This window comes from Myxine glutinosa, chromosome 11, assembly GCF_964187855.1.
Source record: "Myxine glutinosa chromosome 11, kmMyxGlut1.1, whole genome shotgun sequence".
Classification (NCBI taxonomy): domain Eukaryota; kingdom Metazoa; phylum Chordata; class Myxini; order Myxiniformes; family Myxinidae; genus Myxine; species Myxine glutinosa.
The window spans coordinates 13,478,939-13,506,481 of record NC_136271.1 but is presented as its reverse complement, the minus strand read 5'-3'; the positions used below and the strand labels follow the sequence as shown (position 1 = coordinate 13,506,481).

Genomic DNA, 27,543 nt, shown 5'->3' with positions numbered 1-27,543 from the left:
ACACACACACACACACACACACACACACACACACACACACACACACACACACACACACACACACACATACACACACTCCACTTTGTGTATAAATTTTAAAAAACAGCGACAGGGAAAAAAGCTAAACTTCCAACCAACCGAGCTAAACATATTCTCGTGAGATATCCCAATTGTAACTTCCAACCAACCGAGCTAAACATATTCTCGTGAGATATCCCAATTGTAACTTCCAACCAACCGAGCTAAACATATTCTCGTGAGATATCCCAATTGTAACTTCCAACCAACCGAGCTAAACATATTCTCGTGAGATATCCCAATTGTAACTTCCAACCAAAGATGAAAGCGAGGGAGCCTTTGGAAGCAAGGAAGGGCGAAAACGAAAGGAAGACAGAAAAATGAAGAGAGCAAGCTAGCGTTCGAGAAAATAACACAAAATAAAGTCCTATTAGCTCATTGAACTTCATGTGTAAATGTTATTTATCGCGCCATCTTCCTGTTAACCGCACATCTAAAAACACCACCATCTCGTTTGAATCGTGGGCCGTTAACGCCACAAAACCAGAACGTTTTAAACTTTCCTCACAATGACGTCACACCTTATGGTGACGGTTGTTCCATCGGACGGCACCTCTAATGTCGCATCTCCCTGAATCCGTTCGTAATTTAGTTTTTTTTAAAATGACGTACCTACTCGTGTAGTTCTTTGTTGTAAAGTTTGTTAAAGCGCAAATGTTCTAAAAAAAAAATCGCGAATGGAATCGCATTTAAGCGTCTCCTCACGTACATCGCATTTGTACGTATTGACGTCACACGTAGAGACGGCGTGGTGAGTGGAGGTTGCATTGGCTCTGTGTGTGTGAAATAGTAATGGCGTTATTCAAATCGTTTATCTGCAGACGTAACGGCGCGATTTGTTGTCGGGACGGTATAATCTAAATGTTTGTTCCGGGAGAGCGATCCGGCTTTAGTTTCCCGATTGTAAAAAGCATTAAAGCAATTGCAGGTTTCTTCACTGCGTTTGTCGGGCCCTGTTCGTTGAGCGACGGCGTTTATATAATACGTACGCGTTTAACCTTGAAATAACGGGCTCGGGTTGTCGTGTTTCGATATCGATTATCGGTGGTTGTGTTGTGCCGGGTGCGATCTGTCCGTGGGTCTTCGTTGCCGACCCACAGCAGGTTGCCATAATACTGTTGGGTTAACGGTTTGTTTGCACGTTAACGTACTGGTTTTGTGTATATGGGGTACGTTTACTCGTATTGGGTATTTGTAATCTGTTTTCTTTGTGTAAATCGTTAATTCGAGGCACGAGGATTCCCTTTTAACCTGGTGGTCACTTGGGTGGTTCTAGTTATACGACCAGGTGTGTTTGTACAGGTACTCGGACCTGTTATGAATGTTTCCTTTTTACCAGAGACTATGCCATATAAATGAAGTTTCTGCCGTGCTGTGACTACCTGTAGCCCCTTTTGGCTTTGGGTGTCCGTACCAAAACCTTTGGGTTTTGGGACCCACGTGGTCGCCAAATGGCCCTCGACCGTCGGTGAGACCTTGTCGCCGCTCTGATTGGCTGCTGGAGTTGACGCATTGCGACCCAACCTCGTCGCTCATTGGCTGTATGTAAAAACGGTTGACCTCCAGATGACCCCGCTTTGAGCTGTATGACATGTACATGATCAAGGTCTTTCGTCTATATTGTGCTGCCAGAGGTCAACAGGCCGACGAGAAGAAATTTCAAACTAATTTATGATAATTATGGCCACCTGTAGATTGGAAGTCTGCCAACAGGTGTCCGTCACCATGGTGATGTGTACATGTGAAGATGAAGATTTTTCTCAACATTTGAGTAGTCGTGCAGGTGTTGCGTTTGGCATTGATGGAAGACTCATGGGCATGTTAGACCATGAACAAATAAACCCTTTTATGGAGGTCGTTACGCCACCCAAAGGTGGATGGAGGTTGTTTTCAACCCTGCCTGTCCGTTTGTCTGTCCGTTTTGTTTGTGAATCAAAAAGTTGTGGATGGATTTGGACCAAATTTGGCAGATTTAGCGAACGTCACGGACGTAATTGGATTTTGGTGACGATTCGGCTACTAGATGGGGCCAACAACGATACTTGGTAGGATAGCTCCAAGTTATGGATGGATTTGGCCAAAACTTTGTGGACTGGTTGGGTGTCTGACGAGGAAGAGTCGATTCGATTTTGGTGAAGATCTGACTATGGATTCGGATATGAGAATTATTGAAGTGATTCTTCACCATTGAGTGATATGGTCAACCAGGTGGAGGTATGCGCCCTGAGTGCCGTTCCAGTTAAATTTGGACCTGTGGTCCCACGTCCAACCAAGTCCACCATGATGTGATGCAGGCTGACCTCAAAATAATTTTTATTGTCCAATTTGGTAACTTTTTATTATAGACAACTAGTGGCTTGTGGAGGAGTTGTCGAGTGGCGATGGGGTCACGGTGCCGTCCAATGAGCCAGCAACACAAGGGACGGGAATGAACTAGTGTGCAGGTACAAAGTACGGTTAATGAGGAAAGGATTGCGGGTAGTGTTTGGGAATGATGTCCCGTGGTAGGTCGTACCCCACAACCTTGAATCCCTGAGGGGGGGCGAGTGATTGGCCTTTGGGAGTTTTCCATTGAGCTTTGCGCAACGTCCTCGTCAGTTTCTACTTGCTGGGAGTTTCGACTTTACAAGGAATGATTGGGGATCCCAGGTGTGACGCTGCTACCTTCGTCCCACGAGTTGTGATGAAGCCAATAGATTAAAGGTACCGAAGCTGTTCCAGTGGCTGACTCGAAGTAGATCGGTCAATTTGGCTATTCTCCGGGAGTGACAATTGCTGAATTTCCAGCCATATTCCATTCATCATGCCAGCTTCTAATCGATTCCAGAGCGTGATGCAGCTGCTGGTATCTGCTACTGGGATGGGGGTGTTGTACCGTGCGGAATCTGCAAAGCGGTCGAATGGGAGTAAGGCTGGGGCCAAGACTCTGCCTCGAGGGTCTCGGTCTCTATGCTGATATTGTATTGTATTGTGAATGCTTAGACTGTTTTCCCATCTTTCCATTTGTTCGACAGTTTGCACTTGCACCTGATTCTTCCGGTTTGAAAGGTGAACCGCCGAGATGAACAAGCAGCATGAGCATGGTGGCACTGCCTTCGTACAGAAGTTACAAATGAAAGCCTCGAAAGCCGATTCGTTCCTCGAGCACCTGTGCCTGCTCGACATCGACTCCGAGCCGAGCACCGCTCGCAATACAGGCATCGTGTGCACCATTGGACCTGCTTCATGCACTGTGGAAACATTGCTTGAAATGATCAAATCTGGCATGAACATTGCACGCCTCAACTTCTCCCATGGGACGCACGAGGTAGTGTCTGTCTGTGTCTGCTGTCTGTCTGTGTCTGTCTGTCTATGTCTCTGTGTCTGTCTGTCTATGTCTCTGTGTCTGTCTATTTTGATTAATTGGAGTGGGGGGGGCCTACAGGCCACGGCCTGTTTTGGTCCAGCCCACATGGTGATATTTCAATTAGCCAAGTCTATAACTTTGAACACGTCACGATGTGGATGGCAATTGGACATCATAACTTGTGTGTTGCAGTACACAGAAATACAATTGACTGTGGGTAGTTGCATATTTTTAATTATTATTACTGCTAACGCAGCGTTGAGTAATGCGCACACTTGTATGCCAAAAAAAACAATATGAATTTGTTTTATGTTCCCATGGATCAGGGGTTGTGGTGTTTTAGCGCTCGACGTAACGACGTCCCCGAAGTAACACAATCTTGCTAAATCGGTCAACCTGACTCCTCGCGTTTGGCATTCAACCCGTCACCAAAGGACATCAGATATATGGGTTTATGGTGTTCAACTGCTGCCAGGTAAATGATGGGGTGGATTGAGTGCTGGACGCTGGGATGACGTGCGAAAGGGGTGACAGACGGAGGAATGCCATTACTTTAACGTATAGATTATGTAGGAGTGGTGGGCAGGATAATGTGGAGGTAGGCAGACTTTCCTCTGAACTGTCTGTCATGGGTTTGAATCTCGACCGAGCTATAAACTGCCATCCTGGTGTTTCACATGCAGGGCGTTTCATCCATGTGTGCTTCATCCCTCGGATAGACATGAAACTAGGTGTCCCATTTGTTGGCATTCCTTGTACATTGAAGATCCCACCGTGTCCTTCACGATGAGAAAGGGAACTATTACCAGCACACTGAACAAATTGCAAGTTCTTGTACTTCCAGTTTAGTCTGTGCTGGAGTGTCGACCTGTCCAGGTTATGACCCGAATGGCCCCCGTCCAATGAGGCTGCCGCCGCAGGCCTGTGTACGTAATGGCACAAGGAGGAAAATAAGAACTACAGCGCATCCCTCCACCCGGCTGATCAGTTTACACTTTGTAACCTGATAGGCTGGATCTGGATCCAGACCTCCAAACTTTAATCGATTCGTCCTTGTCATACACCCAATTGTCCAACAAGTTTTGTCTGAATCTGTCCATAACGTTTTGAGATCCCACAGACAGACAAGTGGATGAATACATAACCTCCGTTCGCGTTCGGTGATGGAGGTAATTATGTCAGAATATTTAACGTCCCACAAAATGTATTTCCCAAGAATGTTACAACTTGGTTAATCCTCATTTGTCGATAACCATATTGCAGTTACAAATGATAGCATCAGTCTTGGCAGGAAGTGAACAGAAAGACTGGAAGGACTAGCTTCGCAACCACAAACATTCTCTATCTTAGAATGCAGCGTTTCCAGTGTACAAATTTGTCGGTCGAGATAGACGAGCATAAGTAATTTTATGTTGCCATTGTCCTGAAAACAAGTCAAAGATAAAAAGTGATTAAACGAGTGAATATTTTGTTTTGTCATTAGCCATAGTGCATAAAATTGAGCCTGAAGGAGTGGAAAGTTCTGTGCTTTTCACTCATTATTTTCATTACTGGTGTTACGGGGTCCCCCCCCTTACCTCTGGTCTCAGTAGACCTCCGAACCCCGAGAGGGTCCCCGGCAGAAAGATGTGTTATCCTTGGTTGAAATCCAGCAAATAATGAAACCCTCAATGGAACCAGCAAATGAAAGTCAAATCAATAATGCAACCACAGCCGCTTGTAAACAAACAATAATATATTATAAATCACACACAGAGCCATACCACAATGGGGGCAATCACCCCTACTTTCAAATCTTACGATGATATCCTTATCAAGCCCCTTAACCCCAAACTCACAGCACCTCCCCAATGTCTCTGCACCCCTCCAAGGCGAAGTCCCAATGTCTCTGTGCGCTCCCACAATCGGGGAGTCGAGGCCTGATGGTCAATTGAGGCGTAGGCGAGCGAGACGACTGAGGTCACGTTCAGCACCCAGCAACACAGCGGCGGAAAGGAACCTCACCAAGACGTGCTCTGGCATACACGTTGCGGTTCAATCCGCGAGCCTCCGTATAATTCTCACGTGCCCTTTCTGGCACAGCCGTCCCCGGCAAACCACCGGGGAATAAGGCCCAGCCGACGCTACCAAAACCGGTTCACTGCCGGTTGCTCGCATGGCGAAGATGGCGGACGGCTTTCCCTCGAACCCGGGCTTTGAGGCCAGGATCCTCCGGAACCTCAATGAGGATACCGATGACACACGACACATGCTCCACGCACTCCGGCGATAACTCATCGCCCGAACTTCCCTTCGAGGACGCAAAGTTCACTCGCCCTGTACGTCGAACGCTCGGGCCGGAGCTTCAACAACAACGTCTGTTTCACGATCTCGTACCGCCTCTCTTCCTCTTTGCTCCACCTCTTCCGGTCACGATCCGGATTTCCGGCCACATTTTACCAGGAGCGCTTTTAAATCTTTTAACTATAATAACCCTTTCCCTTCAACCACAATCACCAGAATACTTAGAATCAACAACAAGAATCATAACAACAACCCTTCGGGCCAAATCCGTAACACTGGTCTAAATGACATGTTTAAATTACTAACAAATCACCAAGCATATATCTGGCCAGCACCAAGTTTAGCAATAGTTGCTACGGTCTTTGGACTAGGAAAATTTTCCCTACCTGTGCTCTACAGACTACAGCAATTGGGTCTGAAGTAGTGAGTGATTAAAATTTTTAAGCCCCTCCCTCAACATGTCAACCCCCATTGGACTTGGTCTGAAATGGGGGCTTATGGGTTTGGTCTCTGAGTCCTCAACCATATATCAAATGCATGGACCAATTTTGTTCAGACTTGGCACAGACTATACATGACGGTGAAGGAGCTGCGCTCCAACGCGAGTCGAAAGAATTGACGCGACCAAAGACGGAATTCGTCCGAGTTGCTTTATTGAAACAAAACAGCTCAAGTATTCTGACAAGCCCGTTTATCGGGCAGCAATATATATACACATTTATGCCGGGGCGTTTGCCCAGGAAAACCGAGACCGGGCATGCCCGGGTGTCAAGGGCGAGTCCTGGAAAGGCGAGTCTGGACATGCCCGGGCGTCCTGGACGCGGCCTGGCAAGTCGAGGCTGGGCGTGCCCGAGCGCTCTGGGCGAGCCCTGGAAAGGCGAGAGCGGGCATGCCCGGGAAAGACAAGACCGGGCGTGCCCGGGAGGTTCGGGCGTGCCCGGGAACAGCGAGTCCGGGCATGCCCAGGAGAGGTGCGTCTGGGCCCGTCCGGACGAGCCCAGCATGGCGATCGCGTCCTGGCAGGTGCAAGGCGATTGTGTACATTCAGCGGGAACCGCTACAACGGTATACTTATGCACATTTTGTTTCACGATGTGATCAAAGATGGCCGACTGGCGACCGTTTTAGTTGTAAACAAAACAAAAACAAAAAAAACCCCGATGTTGAACACGTCATTGTCCATTTCGGACGTGTATTCGCCGGTATTCAAACTTTGCACACATAATGAATGATAGCTTGCATATGTTTTTTTTTTTTTTTTTTTTTTTTTTTTTTTTTTTTTTAAATAACAAGATCAGTCAGATCCAAGATTGCAGACTGGCGGCCATTTTGTTGTGTCCAACAATTTCTCGGATTTGCATGGCCCAATTTTGTTCAAACTTTGCACAAACACAGTACATGATGGCATATACGTGCACCTCACTTTATTTTATGATCTGATCAAAGATTGCTGATTGGTAGACCATTTTGGTTGTTAAAAAAAACATGACATCGATCTTTAAATTTGTCATGCAAATGAATGATGGGATGGGTGCATGTCATTTATTTTTGAGTTCAGATCCAAGATGGCTGACTCACAGCCTTGAGCTCTGTACAGCAAAATTACTAAAGCCACTGTGGGGGGCCATGACATTTCATGTCTTTTTCTCGTTTTATTGTCCCCCGTCGCACCGCGGAGCGAAAGGGGGACTATGGTTTTCCCGTGTGGACGTGCGTGCGCGAAGGACCGAATTCTAATCTGGTGTGGGTGCAACTAGGCATAAGGAAGAACGCTATTGAAAATTGGGTTGCCATGTCAAAATCCAAGATGGCCGCCACCATATATATGTCTGAACCTTGTGAGCGAAATATGTTGAAATATAAACGAACTACTAACTTCTAATCTGGTGTGTGGGTGTATCTACGCATAAGGAAGAACGCTATTGAAAATTGGGTCGCCTCCATGTATGTCTGAACCTTGAGCGAAATATATCATAGCATGTTTTCTGCGTCTTCCACTTTGTCAACTCGTATCACTTCACCGACGGGGGACCTAGGCGTAAGGCTTGTCTTTAACATGATAAAGGCAAATGCGCAATTCTAAAAATTTCCTTGATTTTGGTTTTGTAATCTTCCCTTTTCTGGTTATCTGATAGGATTGTGCAGAGGTAGTGCACTTATCATTGATCTATCTGGTGTTGGGCTAGCGGTTAGGGTGCCGGCTTAGGATCCTAGGATCCTGGGTTCGAATCCCGGTCGATCGCTGAATTAACGCCGGGGGTTGACTCAGCCTGTCATCCTTCCGAGGTCGGCTAATTGAGTACCAGTTCACTGGTAATTCCCTGTTTGTCGTTAAAGGCGGCAAAAAGGGTTGGCGTCAGGAAGGGCATCCGGCCGTAAAACATTGCTTCAAAAAGGGGACCGGAAAACAACAACAACCACGGTCCCCGAAAAAGACCAACCCCCGCTTGCGGGGAAAAACGGCCTCTAAAGGTGTTTTTTTGTTGTTTTTTTAATCTAATCTGCGTTTGATTCTCAACGTGATTATAAACTCGTGGATTGGTGTTGCATCATTAAGCATGCCATCTGGTTGCATGCTCAGCCAGGTGTTGCATCTGCTAGCATTAGTTTGAATGTAAAATGTCTCGTGGTGTAGTTTGCCAAGTGTGGCCGAGTAGTCGCAACCTATACTGCCAAAATCTGCTCTGGTCAACTGAGGCTTGCATGGCCAGTCTGTAAAGACTTGGGCCGAAACCTCCCTGATTGCTGACCCCACGAGTTGGTGTTAAATTGGTCTACATTTCTTTTAATTAAGATTGTAATTGCCACTTGTGGTGATTTGCAAAGTATTTTGAATATTTTAAAACATGTCGGTGTGCAGAGTATGGTTGGCATGCTTGTGGTGGGTGTTTGGTTGTTTATATATTGGCTACGGTTTCTTGCAGTACCATGAGAAGACTATTCGCAACATACGTGAAGCTACTGAGTCCTTTGCTTCAAATCCCATCTATTACCGTCCCATCGCCATCGCCTTGGACACCAAGGGGCCAGAAATCAGAACTGGCCTCATCAAAGGCGTGAGTTGCCGCAAGCTGCTCATCACAAATACGTTTATGTTCACAAGTGTAAGGAAAGCCTAAAGTTTGTCCTTGACACCAAACTATGAGCAACGGTTTTAAGCACAGGTAATTGAGGAAAAACATTTTGCATTTACAATTGATGGTCATTTATTTATTTTGCATATGGGATCGAGGCTCGTGAAAGAGCTAACATTTATCGTGCAAAAAAAAATCACACACAAAACATAAAATAAGGGTAGTGGTCGACAAGATGGGGAGAGAAGGGGGAAGCAAACAACATTTGAGAGCACGGACATCGGAAGATCTGTGAGGGAGGGCTACAGGGGAGGTGGGAGAGGTATAAAACATGGACACCAAGGACTTCCAGGAAAGAAGTTGGTATTTCAAAAAAGTGGATCTGGGGTGAATTAGTGGGGGCAGAAAAGATCAAGGTTTTGGATGGGGGAAGATAGATGGTGTTGAACAGCTGTTTTGAAGACCTGGAGGGCGGAGTGGGATTGAAGAGTGAGGGAGTTTGTTCCAGAGGTGGGAGTCGAGGAGTGAAGGTGAGCAGAGTCTTGATTTTGGCAGTTTAACTGTAAGAGGGTTGCTGGCAGATCTTGTGCGACCTGTAGGAATATTTGGGGGACAGAGCTGGGGGAGGAAGGCTGGAGAAGTCGGTAGAACAGACCACCAATCTGGAGCAATACACGCAAAAAAAGGTTGGTGCATGTTTGAATTTGTTGGTTGGTGCCTGAATGCATCTGTACTTTCAGTTCAATGATCCACCAAACCTTTCTGCAAATTGGCTTGCCATTTGATGAGCTGTTACAAAATTTTATATCCTTTTGCTGCCTTTTTTTTCTTCCCCCTCTCCCTTCTCCCCTCTCCCTTCTCCCCTCTCCCCTCTCCCCTCCCCTCTCCCCTCCCCTCTCCCCTCCCCCCTTCCAGAGCGGGACGGCGGAAGTCGAGCTGAAGAAAGGCGAAAAGCTGAAAGTGACCCTGGACGATGCCTACATGAACGACTGTGATGAAAACGTCCTATGGGTGGACTACAAGAATCTTGTTGGTGTCATTTCCCCAGGTCAAAAGATCTATGTCGATGATGGTCTCATCTCCCTTTTGGTGCTAGAGACTGGTAAGTGTTTTTTTTGTTTTTTGTTTTTTTTATATATATATATAGTTTCAAGATTGAAAGATTTTGCCTCTTGCAAGGTGCAGGTGTGCTTGTATATCCGGAACCAAGGAACTTTGCTGTGTGGTTTGTGGGTGAGTTGAAGCTTTGATTGATGCAGGCAAATGTGATATTAAATAAACAGGTGACGTTGTATTTGACTTTTAAAAAAGCATGCTTGTGGGTGTGGCCGTCATCGCTCGCAGTCTGGGAACTGTACACCTTGCCGTTGCGTTGTCCTTTGGGCTTGGTCAAACCTGTTTGGATTTTGGGTTCTATTCATAAAACGACTGTTCTGTTGCACTTCGAATATAATGTTGGGCACTAATGGGGTTTTGCAAAATTATTTGCTATGGAATGCATGACTATGCACATTCTGCAGGTATATATATGCTGACACCAGGTGGATCAAGATGTATAAAAATATTTGTGCAATGATTCTGAGATGGAGCAACAGTAATAGTTTATTAATTAGATGACATGTCGGGTTGTGTGGGTGATTCTTCTGTCAGTGTATGGTCCTTATTTTACCTGCAGATATTAAATCCCACCCCGTCCTCCCTGCCTCCAACCCCAATAATCCCAGGCTATGACGACCTGCTACCATAAATTCTGGACAAGCTTCAATATTTTGTGTAAATATCTTTGCTTAAAATATCTCCACTTTGCTTGCAAAACGAATGAAGTTTGTCTTCATCACATGTCCGTCTTCGTGCACCCAAATGCTCAAAGGATTGTCCTGCGAATGAAGTTTGTCTTCATCACACGTCCCTGTCTTCGTTCACCCAAATGCTCAAAGGATTGTCCTGCGAATGAATTTTGTCATCACATGTCCCTGTCTTCGTGCACCCAAATGCTCAAAGGATTGTCCTGCGACTCAGCCAAATTGCTACTTTGACAAGGTTTTTCACTTTAAATGGCATTTGGTTTGAATGCCCCTTTGATGCTGTTCCTCAGGTTCTGACTTCATACTCACCGAGGTGGAGAATGGTGGATCTCTAGGCAGCAAGAAAGGTGTGAACCTGCCAGGTGTGGCGGTGGATCTGCCGGCAGTTTCGGAAAAGGACATCCAAGATTTGCAATTCGGTGTGGAGCAGGGTGTCGACATTGTGTTTGCGTCTTTTATTCGCAAGGCATCAGACGTACATGCTGTGCGTGAGGTGCTGGGGAAGGAAGGCTCCAAAATAAAGGTCATCAGCAAGATTGAGAACCATGAAGGTGTTACCAGGTGAGTTCGTTGAGCACTTTGTTCCTCCTTAGAATTTATTTTGTTGCAGAAGACAAATGTGGTTAGACTGGTTTTGGATCGTGTTGGACTAGCAGAGTTTGTTTAAAGGGAAAACAGACCAAAATTTGATAGGTGCAAACCTTCTTGGTAATTTGAGTTTTTGTGGATATTGTTTTGCCCCCTCCTCCCCCTCCTCCTCCCCTTCACCCCTCATTCCCTACCCCCGAAGATGAATTGTTTCAAAGGAAACTGCAGATGAAACGCAATACCACTTGTGCAAAAGTTTCAGAAAAGTGTTGTCACAAAGACCTAGCAGAAGTAACAACAGAAGATTTTATTTTGAAAATTCCTCAACAGTTGCAGCAAGTTTATAGCAGTTGCTGAAAGTGTGGCATGTTCATTTGTCGGCAGGGTTGGACGTGCACACATGTATTGAAATTTGCTGCAGTTCAGCCTGGATGGCCTTTGACCTGCTAGTCTTCAGCTCTCCTAACGTACGGGGATTATTTGCATAGACGGTGTTTCTAAGTTTTCACCACATGCAAGTCTTGAGAACGAGGTGGCCGTGAAGCCTGATAAATGGAACTGACTACACCTTCTGTCCCAATGAACTGACTACACCAAACTGACTGGTCCCAATAGTACACCTTCTGGAAAGGGCACACTATGTAACAATTTCTGGATCATGCAATGGCTTTTTGAAGATTCTCTTTGGCCCAAGTCCTGGTATTCTGGCTATTCCTACAGCCAGACATGTGGAGCCATGTTTTGTGTGAAGACGCTTCAGTCAAAAACTTGATCGCCCTTTTCTGATGTGAAATTTTGAAGCCATTTTACAGAAGTTCACCCACTTCTCTGTGTCCCAGTGCAAGTTCACGAGCATGCATTTCAGAAGGAGCAAACAATTTTATTCCGTACCACTCTGTGGAGGTTGGTGAACACCTACTTGTGATGACGGAGGGATTTTCTCGTTTCTTTGCAAATGGTTACCGATATCCTGCAATGCCAAATCTATTAACGCTGAGCCGACCATTTCGAGACTTGTCTGCCATGCCAACAGTTTCCAAAACTTTTCAATCGATGCTTTTACACAATTTTGACAAGGCCGTCCTTCGTCTAATTTCTCCCGAAACAAATTACCACAGCCATCTACTTTTCAGCCGACTTGATGAGCTTTTTGTCTCGGATCAAATGTGATTCTTTGGTGATATTTCTCACCGTATTGACTCGTTCTGTCCAGTAAGGATGACCGACAGTTTATAATTGGTTCCAGCAAAGTCAAGAGTAGACTTTTATTACCTCCGCCACCAAAGGTGGATGGAGGTTATGGTTTCACCCCTGTCTGCCTGTCTTTGTTTGTTCAAGATAAACAAAGTTGTCGACATTCAAATGAAACTTGGTGACAGGTTTTGTGTGTGACAAGGAATCTGATTTTGGTGAAGATCTGAATATGGATTCAGATACGAGAATTTAATTTTTTAATTGATTCCTCGCCATTGAGAGATTGGGTGAACAGCGATTATATAACATATTTTTAAAAAGGTATGGACGAGTTGTGACTAAACTTGGTGGACGAGTTAGTTAGGTAACAAAAACTAGCTGATTAGATTTTGTTTCAGGTCCGAATCCAGATTCTTTATAAATGGGATATAAAACATAAACTGTTCAGTTTGACGGAGGGAGGTATGTGCTCTCCCGAGTGCTGTTGTAGTTTTCATCGATTTGGGCTTTCAAGGTTTGTGGAAAATGGCTAAAAATATATATTTTGAGCTGACTTCCACCAATATCCTCGAGCTGGTCCCGACGCATATCACTGCTCTTGTACAAGAAATGCGATATTTGTCAAGTTGATTACCTGGTTATCTATTCCCAACCCCCGGCAGGTTTGATGAGATTCTGGAAGCGAGTGATGGTATAATGGTTGCCCGTGGTGATCTTGGCATTGAAATCCCAGGGGAAAAGGTTTTTATTGCCCAGAAGATGATGATTGGACGATGCAACAGCGTGGGCAAGTCTGTTATCTGTGCGACCCAGGTCTGTCTCAACACCTTGCTTTTGTTTGTCCTGTTTTGCTTTATCTCGGTGTTTAGCAATGGGTGTGAAACAAGTTGTAATGTTGCATCACAATGGATGGCCTGGACACATTTCAGGCAGCAAGTTTAAAATAAATAAATAAAATTTCAAATAAAAACTTTCATTTGTGGGAATGCTGATATTAATAAACATGTGCAATATTTGCCACGTCCTGTCCACTTTTGTACTCTGAGCCCTTTGGCTGCCGATGGCGGCTGTAAACCATTTGAATATGGTTATCCCAAATTATCCTTGTCAAAAATATTTTGTCCAAAATATCTGATCGGCTTTGTCAGATTCTTGCCTAGGTCCTGGTAACCCTGAAGGTTCATTTCAGACTTTCCATGAATCCCCCGGTATCGATTTGAAGTGGTAATTGATAACATTTCTGTTAAAAGAAAAATCTTCCAATTTGATGTAATGTGGTTTTGTCGATGTATTTGCCCCCCTTCAAGTTGGTGTGCCAGTGGGCAATCTGTTGCCAAGGTTGTCGCTCTTGCCTCTTTCCAAACGCACGATCGGGTAGCTTGAATCCACATCCTTAAGACTCTTGCTCTGGTATTTAAATTTGTTGGGACCAGGTTAGCCTGCAAATGATACCTTAGTATGGGTAAATTCGTTTCTCTATCCTTCGTGCCCAAAATGGAGGGGCCTGTAAAAGTGGGAAAAATAATCGGAGGGAGCAGGGGACATTGTGTGAGGGTTCTTGCAGCAAGAAACATGAGGGGGGGGGGGGGGGGGAGGAGTGGGGATTGTGTGAGGTGTAGTTGGAGGGGGTTTTTTAATAGCTTTTTTTTTTTTCTTGCAAATAGAACAACTAATTTGTCTGTCAGCGAATCGGTGGGTAGTGTAGGGCTGTGTAAGTTTCCAATAAACTCTTTTTTTTCTGTTGATTGTGGGTTGGGAGGGGAATATGTGAGAATCTGATACAGCTTTTGAAAGTGTTGGTCCACCATTCATCATTGGAAGAATTGGGAAGGGCTATCAATTAGAAATATGTTTATCACACAGCTTGCTACGCTACAGGTTGAGAAGATAACTGCTTGTGGGTTTTATTTTTTATTTTTTTTCGTTACTGTGATAACTTGAGAACAGCTGAATGGATCCAAGTTCAACTTGGTACAGGTATGTATAATGTAAATATCGATGGATTGGATTATGGGGCCAAGAGCAAAGGTCAGAGGTTCCGTAAGCTAAAAGTTCTGTAACTGCATTAACTTGTGAACCAGTGATGGTATTTTGACCAAGCTTGGTTCAAGTATAGATTATGATGAAAAGATGAACTGATTTGATTTTGAATCAAAAGTCATGAGGTAAAAATGAGTTTAGAACAGCTGAAGGGATTTGAATTAAACTTAGTACAAGTGTTTTCATGACTTTATAATGGCCCGGGCATATCGGTCGACATCACAATGTCAGTGCCATTTGAGTTTGAAGTAATGAGCTGATTTTAATAACGGCATTTCACCATTTCCAGTTCACTTGCAATCAACAATTAGATATTTGTGGAAGAAACATCGTCGGGTTGCAGAGTGAGTTTAAGTATTCCATGTGAACGACTAATATTCAACATGGTTATATATTGTCACGCAACTCCGATTAACACCAGAGTTGCGGATGCCGATTACGAGGCTTTAACTCCCGAGGCGGAAGCTCGATAGCGGATTCCAAAATCGACACCTAAAAACCTCAAGCGCGTGGAATGGAGGGGAACGGCGAGAGCCCCACAGCCTTATTAGACCAGGAGCCCAGAAGGTTTATGCAAGTGAAAAGCGCCGAAGCAACTGACCACTTGGGTTGAAAGGGTTCTACCCCCACATCACAAAAATGCATTGCTGACGGGTCACGGCCGGTGCCTTCCCGCCCAAATCGCCCAAAATAGGGACGCCATTACCGAAAATCATATTTTCATCAATATCTGGAAAACTATACATGGCAGTATCACAAATCTGGTGTCTACACCCATGTTTTCATGGTCAGTCATTATAAAAATGCATTTCTCCTTAGCCAGGGTTGTCTTTCCCACCCAAAAGCACCCAAAGTGCCCAAAGAAAGGAAACCATTGCTGAAAATCCTATTTCCCTCAATATCTGGACAACTATACATGGGAGTATCACAAATCTTTTGTCTACACCCATGTTTTCATGGTCAATCATAGATGCATTTCTCCTTGGTCAAGCCCAAAAGCGCCCAAAGTAAGGATACCATTGTTATAAACAAAAATACTTTCCTAATTATCTGGAAAACTATACATGATAATGCCATATGCAAAAACAGTTTAGACTTTAAACACTTTTCTAAACACTATCTTGCACCACGTTTCTAAACGTGTTTAAATTTATGCTAAACATGTTGAAGTTGATGGCTTGTGTTTATTAAACAGACGGTGTTTATGAATTTGACATTTGTGTTTAGGTTTTAAACATTTTTAGAAACGTTGTGCAAGAAAAGTGTTTAAAGTCACAAATGACGTGTCTACACATGTTTTCATGGTCAGTCATGACATTGACAACATTTAGTGTTTAAAATATCTAGTTCACCATGCATTACCTCAACAATGGTGTATTATGGTATTTCCATCCAACTTGTCCTTAACTCAACTTGCAGAGTCATTGTCCTTCAGAAGGAAAATAGTACTGTTCAATGACACTCGTTCTGACATCTCTGCATTTTTACGTGTCTACTCCGTCACTCATCACTAGTATTGCTGTCCTCACTCCAAGTATTATATCGACGTCTGATTCTGCGTCATCTATGGAAGCTGCTCCAACTCTGTCTCCGTCATCCGTAGGTAGGCCTGTGAGGGACTCTGGTACTGCACTTCCTGGGTAACAATCTGGTTCAAAGCAGTTTTGAGTCGACTTCCATCCATAGTCTGTGGGACTTGCCCCACCTGTTGGATCAGTCTGGTCAGCCCTCTTCCAGATTCTTGCCACATATTGGGCTCTTTTGATATGATTACCAAGTGTCTTGCTGCATGGGGGAAGAGAAGCACAGTTTATCTTCTTGATTCTGGCAAGGGGCTCCATCACCACTCATGCGCATGAATGCCTTGTATCTGGCTTCATTAATGTCAGAGGTTTTGAACCCAAACAGCGAACAGACAAAGGTGGTAACACCTGGAATGTCTACTTCCTCAGAAGTCAGAGATCGCAATGCCATCATGAGCTGGATCTGATTCCATCTGCTGGATGTCAGAGGTTTTGAACCCATACAGCGAACAGCCTTAACTTTGCCCTTTCTGAAGATAGTCAGGTTCACTATGTCAATAAATAATATTTCGTTCAAAATCATGGTAGATTAGCAAACTTATACATTTTTGGAAAGGTTATAGCATAAGGAAACTAGAACGGGCACTCGGTAGAGCGCATACCTTCGCCGCAGCTACTGTTCTGTACTTGGCATGGGAGTGTAGGGAACAGAACAGTGAACAGTTTGGTGCTGATTTCATGCAATTCTTAAAATACGATTTTGACCTTTTCGTGACCTTGACCTTGACCTTTGACCCGATTGCTCCCAAAATCTAATCAAATGTGTCCCGTATAATAACCAATCATCCCACCAAATTTCATGCAATTCGGTTGAATACTTTTTGAGTTATGCGAATAACATACACACACACACACAGACATACAAATAAATACACAGCGATCAAAACATAACCTTCCGCTTTTGCAAAGGTAACTAAAAATCAATGTTTACATTTGGCAAGATACCTGTATGGCGGCCATTTTGGATTTTCAAAATGGCCACTGTAAAATACATATTTTGTTCTATTTCTGCCTCTAATTACCCTAAACTTTAAAAAATATACTAAACCTACTTTCAGGGACAAGGAATCCAATGAAAGTATCAAATTAGTGCTATGGGGAATGGTAAGACACGAATCGGGTTTTGAATTGCAAAATACTGTCTTTATATTCGCGATAAGTTGCATAATCAAATACATGTTATCATTTTGTACAGGCAGTTAACATCAAAATGTGTCACAATAATTCATATCACCAAACATACACGGGCAGTCAGCAAAATCATATATACACATGCGGTCAGTATAACTTCACATCTACACAGGCAGTCAATGACAAAATATACACAGGCAGTCAATGGCATCAAACATACACGATTACAGAATATGCCATTTAGAGTTCGTCGTCACTGTCCCGTGTGTCGTATCCGACAATATAGTCCGCATCGTTTTCACAGTCCGTTCCACACAAGCAAAGGTCGGTCAAATTGATTGGCAAATCGAATTGGTCGAATGGTCGATCGAATCGAATTCGATGAATCGAATCGATCGAATGGTCGAATTGGTCGAATGGAATTGGTTGATTGATCGAATCGAATTGGTCGGAATTGGCAAATGTAAACATTGATTTTCAGATTTTCCATGTAATAACGTTTCCAAAAATGTATAGGTTTGCTAATCTACCATGATTTTGAACGAAAAAACATAGTGAACCTGACTAAGAAACATGATGTGAAATCACAACCAGTCAGGGCATGAAGGCCGATGATTGCTTCAGTTATACCAGGCTTTCTTCTCAAGAATGGCAGCTACTTTAGAGACCAATGTACCTTCGGTTGTTGCCAGATCCATAGTCCATGATGCTCATCCCTTCCGACCTTCCAGAGACCAAGCAGAATGATGAACAGTATAGTAAAGTATAGCAAATGAACTAGTATAGCAAATTTTGCAATAAAATCAAGACATGTTACATAACACCATAACCACCGTTTAGAGGCCATTTTTCCCCGCAAAGCGGGGGTTGGCCTTTTCGGGGACCGTGGTAGTTGTTGTTTTTTGGTCCCCTTTTTGAAGCAATGTTTTACGGCCGGATGCCCTTCCTGACGCCAACCCTTTTTGCCGCCTTCAACGACAAACAGGGAATCAGGACAGGAACATCAGGACAGGACAGGAACATCAGGAATCAGGACAGGAAACAGGGAAACAGGGAAGGGAGGGAACAGGGAAACAGGGAACAGGGAATTAACAGTGAACTGGTACTCAATTAGCCGACCTCGGAAGGATGACAGGCTGAGTCAACCCCCCTGGCGTTAATTCGGCGATCGACCGAGATTCGAACCCAGGATCCTAAGCCGGCACCCTAGCCGCTAGCCCAACACCAGGGATTCCAGTCCAGGTACCAGGACCACCATGCCAGGGTTACATAACACCATGTACGGTACAATATAATACACCATTGTTTAGATAATACATGGTGAATTTAGTAATTTTTAAAGCACTGCCATTGTTGGCAATGTAATAATTGACCATGAAAACATGGGTGTGGACACATCATTTGTGATATTCTCATGTATAGTTTTCCAGATATTGAGGAAAGTAGGATTTCAGCAATTGTTTCCTTACTTTGGGTGGGAAAAATATGACCCCTTACTAAGGAGAAAACTGCATTTTTGTAATGATTGACCATGAAAACATGGGTGTAGACAGCAGATTTGTGGTACTCCCATGTATAGTTGTCCAGATATTGAGGGAAATTGGATTTTCAGCAATGGTTTCCTTCCTTTGGGTGCTTTTGGGTGGGAAAGACAACTCTGGCTAAGGAGAAATGCAGTTTTATAATGATTGACTGTGAAAACATGGGTGTAGACACCAGATTTGTGATACTGCCATGTATAGTTTTCCAGATATTGATGAAAATAGGATTTTCGGTAATGGCGTCCTTATTTTGGGCGGGAAGGCATGACCCGGCAGCAATGCATTTTTGTGATGTGGGGGTAGAACCCTTTCAACCCACGTGGTCAGTTGCTTCGGTGCTTTTCACTTGAATAAACCTTCTGGGCTCCTGGTCTATATCTATTAAAATCAAACACCCGGTAAACTGCGTTCAGATTTTTGTAAAAAAAACATAAGGATTTATTCAAATGAAAAAGGCAGGACAGGAAAATGCGCGCCGATAATAAATATCCTAATCGGGATCCTGCACACCAGACCTCAAATACAAAACAGGGGAATATGAATCGACAAAAAGAAACACGTCTTCTGTTCAAAATGTACGCGGAGCTCGGGCTTATCTGTCTCGTCGTCTTCTTCCCGGCCTGGACGAATCCTCCGTCCGCCTCGCATGCCCCGTTAGGCCCGAGCCAACGCCCTCGCCGCTACACCCGAGGTCCCGCTCCAAGCTCCAAAGTACCGCGAGATCCGTGCAGCAATCTCCAAAACACCATGAGGTCTCGCAGCAGGACAGCGAGCTCCACTCGGGCTACACCTCAGCCCAACTTGGGTCGGGGTCTCTGAACTGCGCTGCCAGGACTCCAACTGCTTGGCATGAACTGCGCACTGCCAACTCCTGTCAAAATGCGCACACAAACTCTTGACTCAGACCTCACTCAACGTGCTGAACTCTCTACTCAGGATCTCAACCAACTTGGGTGCACACAAACTCCTGACAACTCCAGGCTCATCCGAACTTCTGAAAATGGCGTCCGACCCTCGGTAATATCCCTGGCCGATGACGTCAGCATTGGAGCACTCCTCGGCCAATCGGAGCCTCCCCCGGCTCGTCCAGGGGCACGCCCACTGCCACTCACTCCCGTCCCCGACTCCGTGGTCACAGCACGTGCTCTGCGAGGTGGGTAGGCCTCTCGGAGGTGTAAAGGGTGGCGGTGTTCCAGCCTGATTTCTTCTTCAGTCATGTCAGGGGGAGGGCGTCATTTAGTGTTGTACTAAAGGTCCTAACTAATGTTTGTGGTCTGCAGTGACATAATGGACAAAGGTTTGACTACTAGGTGAGACGTACAAGGGCTCTACTGATTAAACCCTACACTATTTAACACACAAATCTCATGGTAGATTCACAATTATACACCTTAACCGACAAAACGCCTAAACATGGACTTATTACAGGAAGTGTTCCTTATCGCGACATCTCGAAGCATGTTACCTACTCAGATCTACTCTGCTCTACATTTTGCTCTACCAAATTTGTAACAATATTTAGCCTAAGCCTGGTGTTGGCTTAGCGGTCAGGGTACCAGCTTAGGATCCTAGGATCGTGGGTTCGAATCCCGGTCGATCGCTGAATTAACGCCAGGGGGGTTGACTCAGCCTGTCATCCTTCCGAGGTCAGCAAATTGAGTACCAGTTCACTGGTAATTCCCTGTTTGTCGAAAAAGGCGACAAACGGTTGGCGGCAGGAAGGGCATCCGGCCGTAAAACATTGCTTCAAAAAGGGGACCAAAAACAACAACAACCACGGTGCCCAAAAAAGGCCAACCCCCGCTTTGCGGGGAAAAATGGCCTCTAAAGGTGGTTTTTATTTTTTATTTAGCCCATCCCCCTGCACAGCGCAAGATGGGTTTTTGCACTCGTCTGTCCAGGCCATAGTTTTAATTTTTTTAACTGAGCTTTTGTCATAAAAAAAAAAATAATAATAAATAAACTGACTATGGAGAACACATTAATAATGTTTACATCTACAGATCGTGTATGTCTGCACACAATATTTAGAGTAGTCCTAGGACAAAGCTGTCTAAATTTCTCCATGTGGAAGTATGCCCCTCAAATTTACACCAATCAGCTGAGGATCTGGTGATGTGATTACGTCTGTCATGTCATCACGGCATACAACGGCTGACCATCGCCATTTTTATTTTTATGCCGTTCAGGCCGACCATGTTGTCGAACCTGTCATGTATCACAATCTAAAACGCAAACAAACCGATTGTTAAAATGACCATCAAATATCGAAAGTATAGGCGTTGCTGGTCTTTCAACAGTACGTATAGGCCGAAGGCTTCATGCCCTCATGCCTCACCTTCAGGCCGCTTCGGACAAATTAGCCCAGGTTTCATAATGCAGTGGTATAGTTTCATAATAATAACATCGTAAATGTAATCGTAACGCTGCAATCCCTTTGTCGTATCTGCAAAGTTATTGGATTGAGGCCGTGTATTCAATGCAATACAATAAACCAGTGTAATTAACCAACCAGTGTACGACTCGAAACGTACAATAAATCAGTGTGTCGATGCAATCGCCTCACTTCCGTGGTGACGGGCAACTTAGCGACTTCCAGAACTTCAAAAAAATGTAATGCATCATTTGCTAATTAATGTCACCACCCAGGACCATACAATCCTCCAACTAAAGTATCAGACGAGCCCGGCTACGCTGTTGTTGGACTATCGGTGTTGTTGTTTTTGTTGTTTTTTTTTCACCTGTTTTTAGAAAATCCTAGCGGGGACACGAACAGTTCCTGATTTGCATGAAAATCAAAATGCTGTGGGGTGGAATGAGCCTTCCGATTAACAACGTCATTGGTGGTCAGGCCAGCTATCCAACCAATGGGCAGAAAGATAGAAACAGGCAGAAAACTGCTGCTACTTATAAAAGGGCCACAGACACAGAAAATCATGTTTGGTTTAATTTATAGATATTGCTTCACTTAACACTTAATCGCCGCTTTTTTTAAGAATAAATATCGCTCGATTGGCCCCCGCCACCCAAAAAGGCGATTTGATTGCTCATGTGACTGGCTACGTCATCGAGGGAATTTTTGTTGCTGCTGGTAGTTTTTAATAATGATTTTGACTATCGGAAGATTCTTGGTCAGGCAGTTATCATTGCGTGCTGAGAAACCTTTCCCTCGATTACATCACACAGGTGACATCATGAATGAACATCACGATTTTAGGGGCGGGACTCCACTACCAGCTAAAAACTACCAGCAGCAACAAAAATTCCCTCGATGACGTAGCCAGTCACATGAGCAATCAAATCGCCGTTTTTTGGGTGGCGGGGGCCAATCGAGCGATATTTATTCTTTAAAAAAGCGACGATTAAGTGTTAAGTGAAGCAATATCTATTAATTAAACCAAGCATGATTTTCTGTCTGTGGCCCTTTTCATATACTGTAGAGACAAAGTGGCCGTGGATGGGATTTGCCTTTTGAGGTGCTTTCTCGTACTTTGTTCTGTGTTGTCATTGCTTTGATTAGAAATGATTGAAGGACTATTTTCCTGAGGTTGAGGCATTGACTAGCAGGCTTCATTCAATTGGGATAGTCCTAAAACGTCGCACTTTCTGCAAAAACAGTCAAATTTGTCATGTTGAAACGAGAGTACCTCCTTGCGACTATCTATGCTTCCATTGACCATGTTCTCGTTGCTGGGAAAAATACTGGGGACTGGTACACCTTCGGCATAAACTTGGTTGCAATATCACAGTTGCTTGTCTCGACTGAGGCCTGGCTACCAATTTAGGTATTGCTTCCACCGGCCGAGTTGCTCATGATTTTGTGCCACTCCTACTTTTCAAAAGTGATGTACGGCAGTAGATGCCTCGTTCGATGTCATGGAGGGGTGGGAGGGAGGGGACATTTTTGACCATCCTGTGCAGTTTCTTGAGCAGTATATCTGATTCTTCCAGATGCTGGAGAGCATGATCAAGAAGCCACGACCGACCCGTGCGGAGAGCAGTGATGTAGCAAATGCGGTCTTGGATGGAGCTGACTGCATCATGCTTTCTGGGGAAACGGCCAAAGGGGACTACCCGCTCGAAGCGGTGCGCATGCAGCATGAAGTACGTATACATTTGTGCCTCTTTACCTCCACCACCAAAGGTGGATGGAGGTTGTTTTCACCCCTGTCTGTGAACAAGATGTCTTAAAGTTGTGGATGGATTAGGCCGAAATTTGGCAGAGATGTAGCACATGTGATGAGGACGAAATTATTAGATTTTGGTGAAGATCTGGCTTGTAGAATTTTTCATGATTCTTCACCATTGGGAGATGGGGCCGAAAACTATAACAGGATATTTCAAACGGTTATAGACGGATTTGTATGAAACTTGGTGGACCGCTTGTGTAACCTGGGCTGATCGATTCTATTTTGGTGAAGATCCGATTATGGATTCGGATACAAGAATTATTTATTTTTCACCATTGAGGGATCAGGTGAATAGCGATTATATAACATTAGATTTTTTTTTTTTAAGGTTATGGATGACAAATGATTAAACTTGGTGGATGAGTTAGTTACGTGACGAGAACAAGCCGATTAGATTTTGGTTCAGGTCCGAATCCAGATCTGGCCTATCAGTGGGATACAAAACTGTTGAGGCTGGCGGAGGGATGCTCTCTACTGTGTGGTGCCGTTCTCGTTACTTCTGTCATTGAAGATTGATGGATGCCCTGGTTTCACCCCTGTTTTTTTCTCTGTGGATATCTCAAAAGGTTATGGGTGGATTTGAGACAACTTAGTGGACTTTTTTTTTTTCTTTTGTTTTGGGGTTGGCCACAATGTCTTGTTACCCTCTTGTAAAAATTGTGATATTGCCTTTTATCATATTTGCCATATTTATCATATTTTATCATATTGGCTGACGACACCAAAGGGTTCAGTTGTACCACATACATTTGCAGTACTTTTACTTTATTACACGGTTTAGTCACATGACACGTCAAGTGTTCAGTGGATATGGAGCTCCAAAGGGAATTATCACGTGTCCAATTTTTACAAGGAGTGATGAGACTTTTTTTTTTTGTCGTGGATAAGGTTACCGATTGTAGAAAAACAATTATTATTATTATTTATTTATTATTGGGATCTGAGATTGTGGTGAACAGCCAGCTGTCTTCGAAGACCTGGAGGGAAGAATGAGATTTAAGAGAATGTGGAAGTTGGTTCCACAAGTGGGGGGGGGGGGGGGGGAGAAAGAGGAATGAGTGGAGGTGAGAGGTTATCATGGATTTCGGTGGATTCACCAGAAGGGGTTGATGGTGGATGGGGTGCCCTGCAGAAAGATGGGAGCAGAGGGTGCAAGATCACAAATGCTGTAGAAGAGGCCACCGAACTGTCTGCAGTAGTGGAGTGATAAGCCCATTGAGTCTGCTTCAGCGCTGGAGAATTTGATTTTGAAGGCCTTCGGTTTCATGGCGTCTTGGCCACGAGGGTTGAGGAAGTCAGTAAGCCGTGAGGGAAGTTGGCCTTGGGTTATAGGCATTGAGTTCAGATGTTGGGTGGGTAACAAGGATCGATTAATTGGATTTTGATGAAGATCTGGATTCGGATGAGAATTGTATTGATTTTTCACCATTGAGATGGAGGGCCAAAATTATACATGGCATGATCTATCTAATTATAAATGGATGGATTCTGATGAAAGTTGGTGGACAGGTGGTTGGGTGTGGAACAAGGAGTAATCTATTTGATTTTGTTGAGGATCCGGATATGAGAATTTAAGTGATTCTTCATCATTGAGGGATCAGGCATTCATTCAGATCATGAATTCAGATTCAGATCATTTCATTCATTCATTCAATATTGCACTTGTGGACGGAATGTGATACAGATTGGTGGATGAGTTTGGGAGGTAACAAGAACGAGCCGATTAGATTTTGGTTCAGGTCTGAATCCAGATCCGGCCTCTTGGTGGATGCAAATCAGTTACGTCTGGCGGAGGTATGCGCTCCACCGAGTTGCCTTCTCGTTACCCCGTGCATGCGAAGCAAAGCCGGGTTAAGCAATTGGTTCGGTTTGTCCACCAACATCAGTTTATGATCGAGGAAAAACTTCATATCAGTCAAATGTTATATTTTGATCACTAATCGGAACATTAATTTCAGACATTTAATTTCGCAATACTTGGACAAAATATTATGGCATTTTGCATCTCGACCAATCGAATTTGCCACGCAAGCCCTGGCCATGTCCTTTTCTCAAGACTGCATGGTGTAAGGTGTTCAATGAGCTCTTGTTTGGTTTACTTTTCTCATTGTGTGAACGGTTTTTCTAAACCTCGTTGTCTCATTCAGATTGCTCGTGAAGCAGAAGCTGCCACATTCCACCGGCAGTTGTTTGAGGAGTTGCGCCATCGAACAGGAATCACTCGTGATCCAACAGAAACGACTGCCATTGGTGCAGTGGAGGCATCGTTCAAGTCTTCGGCGGCAGCATTGATTGTACTGACAAAGTCCGGTCGGTGAGTAAAGGCCCCAAACTTTTTCTTCCGATTGTTGTTAATGTCCTTGTTTTTTTTCATGGGGTGCAATTGTACTCGTTTCCAATTGGATATCGTTTGCCGTAACATTTTATCGACTTTCACTAATCTTGGTCGTATCCTCCATCTTCCAGTTCTGCGCAGCTGTTGTCCAAGTACAGGCCCTGTGCACCCATTTTGGCAGTGACTCGCAACGAGCAGACTGCCCGCCAGGTGCACCTCCACCGTGGCATATTCCCTGTGCTGTACCGTGAACCCATCAATGAGGTTTGGGCCGAGGATGTGGACAATCGTGTCGATTTCACCATCGATGTTGGTATGAACGATACCCTCTTGGGTTCACCTCTCCCACCAAAGAATGATGCACCACGATTGTTTTTAAAAATTCTACTTGTGAGCTTCCTCGTTACCCTGTGCATGCACAATGAAAAGTGGGGTGAAGCAATTGGTTCACTTGGTCTGTCTGCAGATGTTGGTCTATGATCGAAGAACTACTTTATTTCAATTGTATTTTACAACTTGCCTGCCCCTAACGGACCCCAAAGTCGGTTTCCATCTCTGACAAATTTTATTTTTTTCCCTTCTGGAATCTTCAGGGAAGCCATACATTTTTAAACCCTTCTCTGATCGATCTGTGCATCCACTTATGAAAAGCTACTTTTTTATTTTCATTCCTGTGTATTTTTTTAAAAATAATGATCTGTCACGTGCTCATTCGATGGGTTTTCGATGGAAACAAAATGGCGTTCATTACCCACCTGACCAGAAACTTTCGGGATGTTGTTCTCTTGTATATAGGGACTCGGGATCTCGTTTACTGTCATTCTCTCAAAGTACCAGCCGCAGTTTTATTTTATTTTAAACCTTTTCTTGTTGCAACTTCAGGAAAAAATCAGTGATTGGGTTAACACTTGTGATATGCCGAGCCTGGAAGGTAACTTGGGCAGAATGTATGAAATCCCACATGTGCTCTTGTGATTGGACCTTTCACAATAAACGATTCAGGCCCACTATAATTGACTCACCTTTAACGAGTGGAGACAACATCACGTTGGCAATGCTAAGCTGCTGTTTTTGATGTAAAATCTCATCAATGTCACTGCTGGAAGCCTTGAATGTGACAGGTATGTTTGTTTTCCAAGTTTGGGTTTTTAATGTTTGTTTTTGTTGACCCTTTCCCTGTTCAACCGTTTCCCAATCCAGGTAAAGCACGGGGCTTCTTCCAAACCGGCGACATGCTCATCATCGTTACGGGCTGGCGTCCTGGTTCAGGTTCCACCAACATGATGCGTGTCATCAAGGTCTGTTAGGCGTACTCGTATCGTGGATGCGCTTCAGCATGATTGTGCGGCTTTACGTGTTACCTGCACAACCTTGTACTGTGGCTTGCTCACCTCGGGCCCAAAACACATCCTGTTTTGCTGCCTGTTTCACTGGTTTGTTTTAGTTTTTCCCTGCTTCACCTTTACGCTGAAGTCATTCCATGGTTTTGTTCTGGATGGAGCATTTTTGGTGGGATGTGGTTGGTAAGAGAAATTGATTTGATAATTATTAATTGAAGAGTGCAATACAGAACAGGTGGTGGAGGAACTGAGAACGGACGGCTCATTGAAAAATTAGACACGCTGTAGTATTTCCAATCATTCCGATTCATTCCAAGCGCTCCGACTCCCATCGATAATAACTGTACTTTGGTTTAAGCACATTCCATAGCACGTTTTTGGTCACCCATTCCGACTCTGCACTCCACTTCGATAGTGTTACCTTTTGACCCAACGTGTGCACCTGCTCGGATGACTGTCGAGTGTACTGTTGCTGTCTGGACAAGTTACTGATGCTTGTTGTCTTTCTGCAAATGTCTAACGTTTTGGTTTTGCAAGCAAATAAACATGAAGCTTGATTGAGTGCTTCCAGTTTGTTTATTCATAAATTGCACGTAAACATAAACGGACATTTTAATTCTTCCACTAATTCTGGTAATACATGACTTGTGGCACTGTTTATCTGCGGTATGTTATTCTCGGACGTGGGTTAACGTCACGAGGCAAGACAGGAATATTAAGCTTTTCCAACGTGTGCGTTAATGGATGCCAGAATTGGGAGAGGGTTTTGTTGAGAACATGGGGGAGTTGAGTTGGAGGTGGGTTAAATTTTAGTTTAAGTGAATGTGCATAAAAACGATATCGGAACGTCCAATTTAAAAGGTTTGCGGCTGGTGGTTCAATCTGTTACGCATTTGAATACTGAGGGCGGTGAGTAGGACGAGGGTCACAGCGACGAGGCCGAGCGCTGGAAGGAACCATTTCTTTTGGAGTATGCTCTTGGAATTCATCGCACCTGTGGTTTGGGGTGGGGTGG

General features: G+C 44.3%; 2 protein-coding genes across 10 annotated transcripts in view; one reads left to right on the top strand and one right to left on the bottom strand.

The window, feature by feature from the left end:
- Positions 1 to 796: 796 nt before the first annotated feature.
- Positions 797 to 27,085, top strand: LOC137436418 (pyruvate kinase PKM-like). 5 transcript variants are annotated; one of them, XM_068130180.2, is made up of 10 exons: positions 797 to 829; positions 3,093 to 3,385; positions 8,632 to 8,763; positions 9,697 to 9,883; positions 10,877 to 11,147; positions 13,031 to 13,181; positions 22,615 to 22,767; positions 25,001 to 25,167; positions 25,320 to 25,501; positions 26,389 to 27,085. In XM_068130180.2, the coding sequence occupies exons 2-10, from the start codon at positions 3,140 to 3,142 to the stop codon at positions 26,493 to 26,495; spliced, it is 1,596 nt and encodes a 531-aa protein (XP_067986281.2). In that variant the 5' UTR covers positions 797 to 829; positions 3,093 to 3,139; the 3' UTR covers positions 26,496 to 27,085. The 5 variants fall into 5 exon arrangements, with proteins under 5 accessions (XP_067986281.2, XP_078642527.1, XP_078642528.1 ...); XM_078786401.1 differs by having other exon boundaries at positions 818 to 839; XM_078786402.1 differs by having other exon boundaries at positions 827 to 853.
- The window catches only part of C11H9orf85 (chromosome 11 C9orf85 homolog), a 44,698-nt gene continuing 44,240 nt past the window's right edge, over positions 27,086 to 27,543 (bottom strand). For all 5 annotated transcript variants that reach the window (XR_013624900.1, XR_013624902.1, XR_013624901.1 and 2 more), the window contains one exon: positions 27,086 to 27,522. Coding sequence is in view for 1 of the 5 variants with exons in the window: in XM_078786404.1 (XP_078642530.1) it covers positions 27,383 to 27,522 (140 nt within the window). In the remaining 4 variants the exon portion in view is untranslated. The remainder of the gene's footprint in view (positions 27,523 to 27,543) is intronic.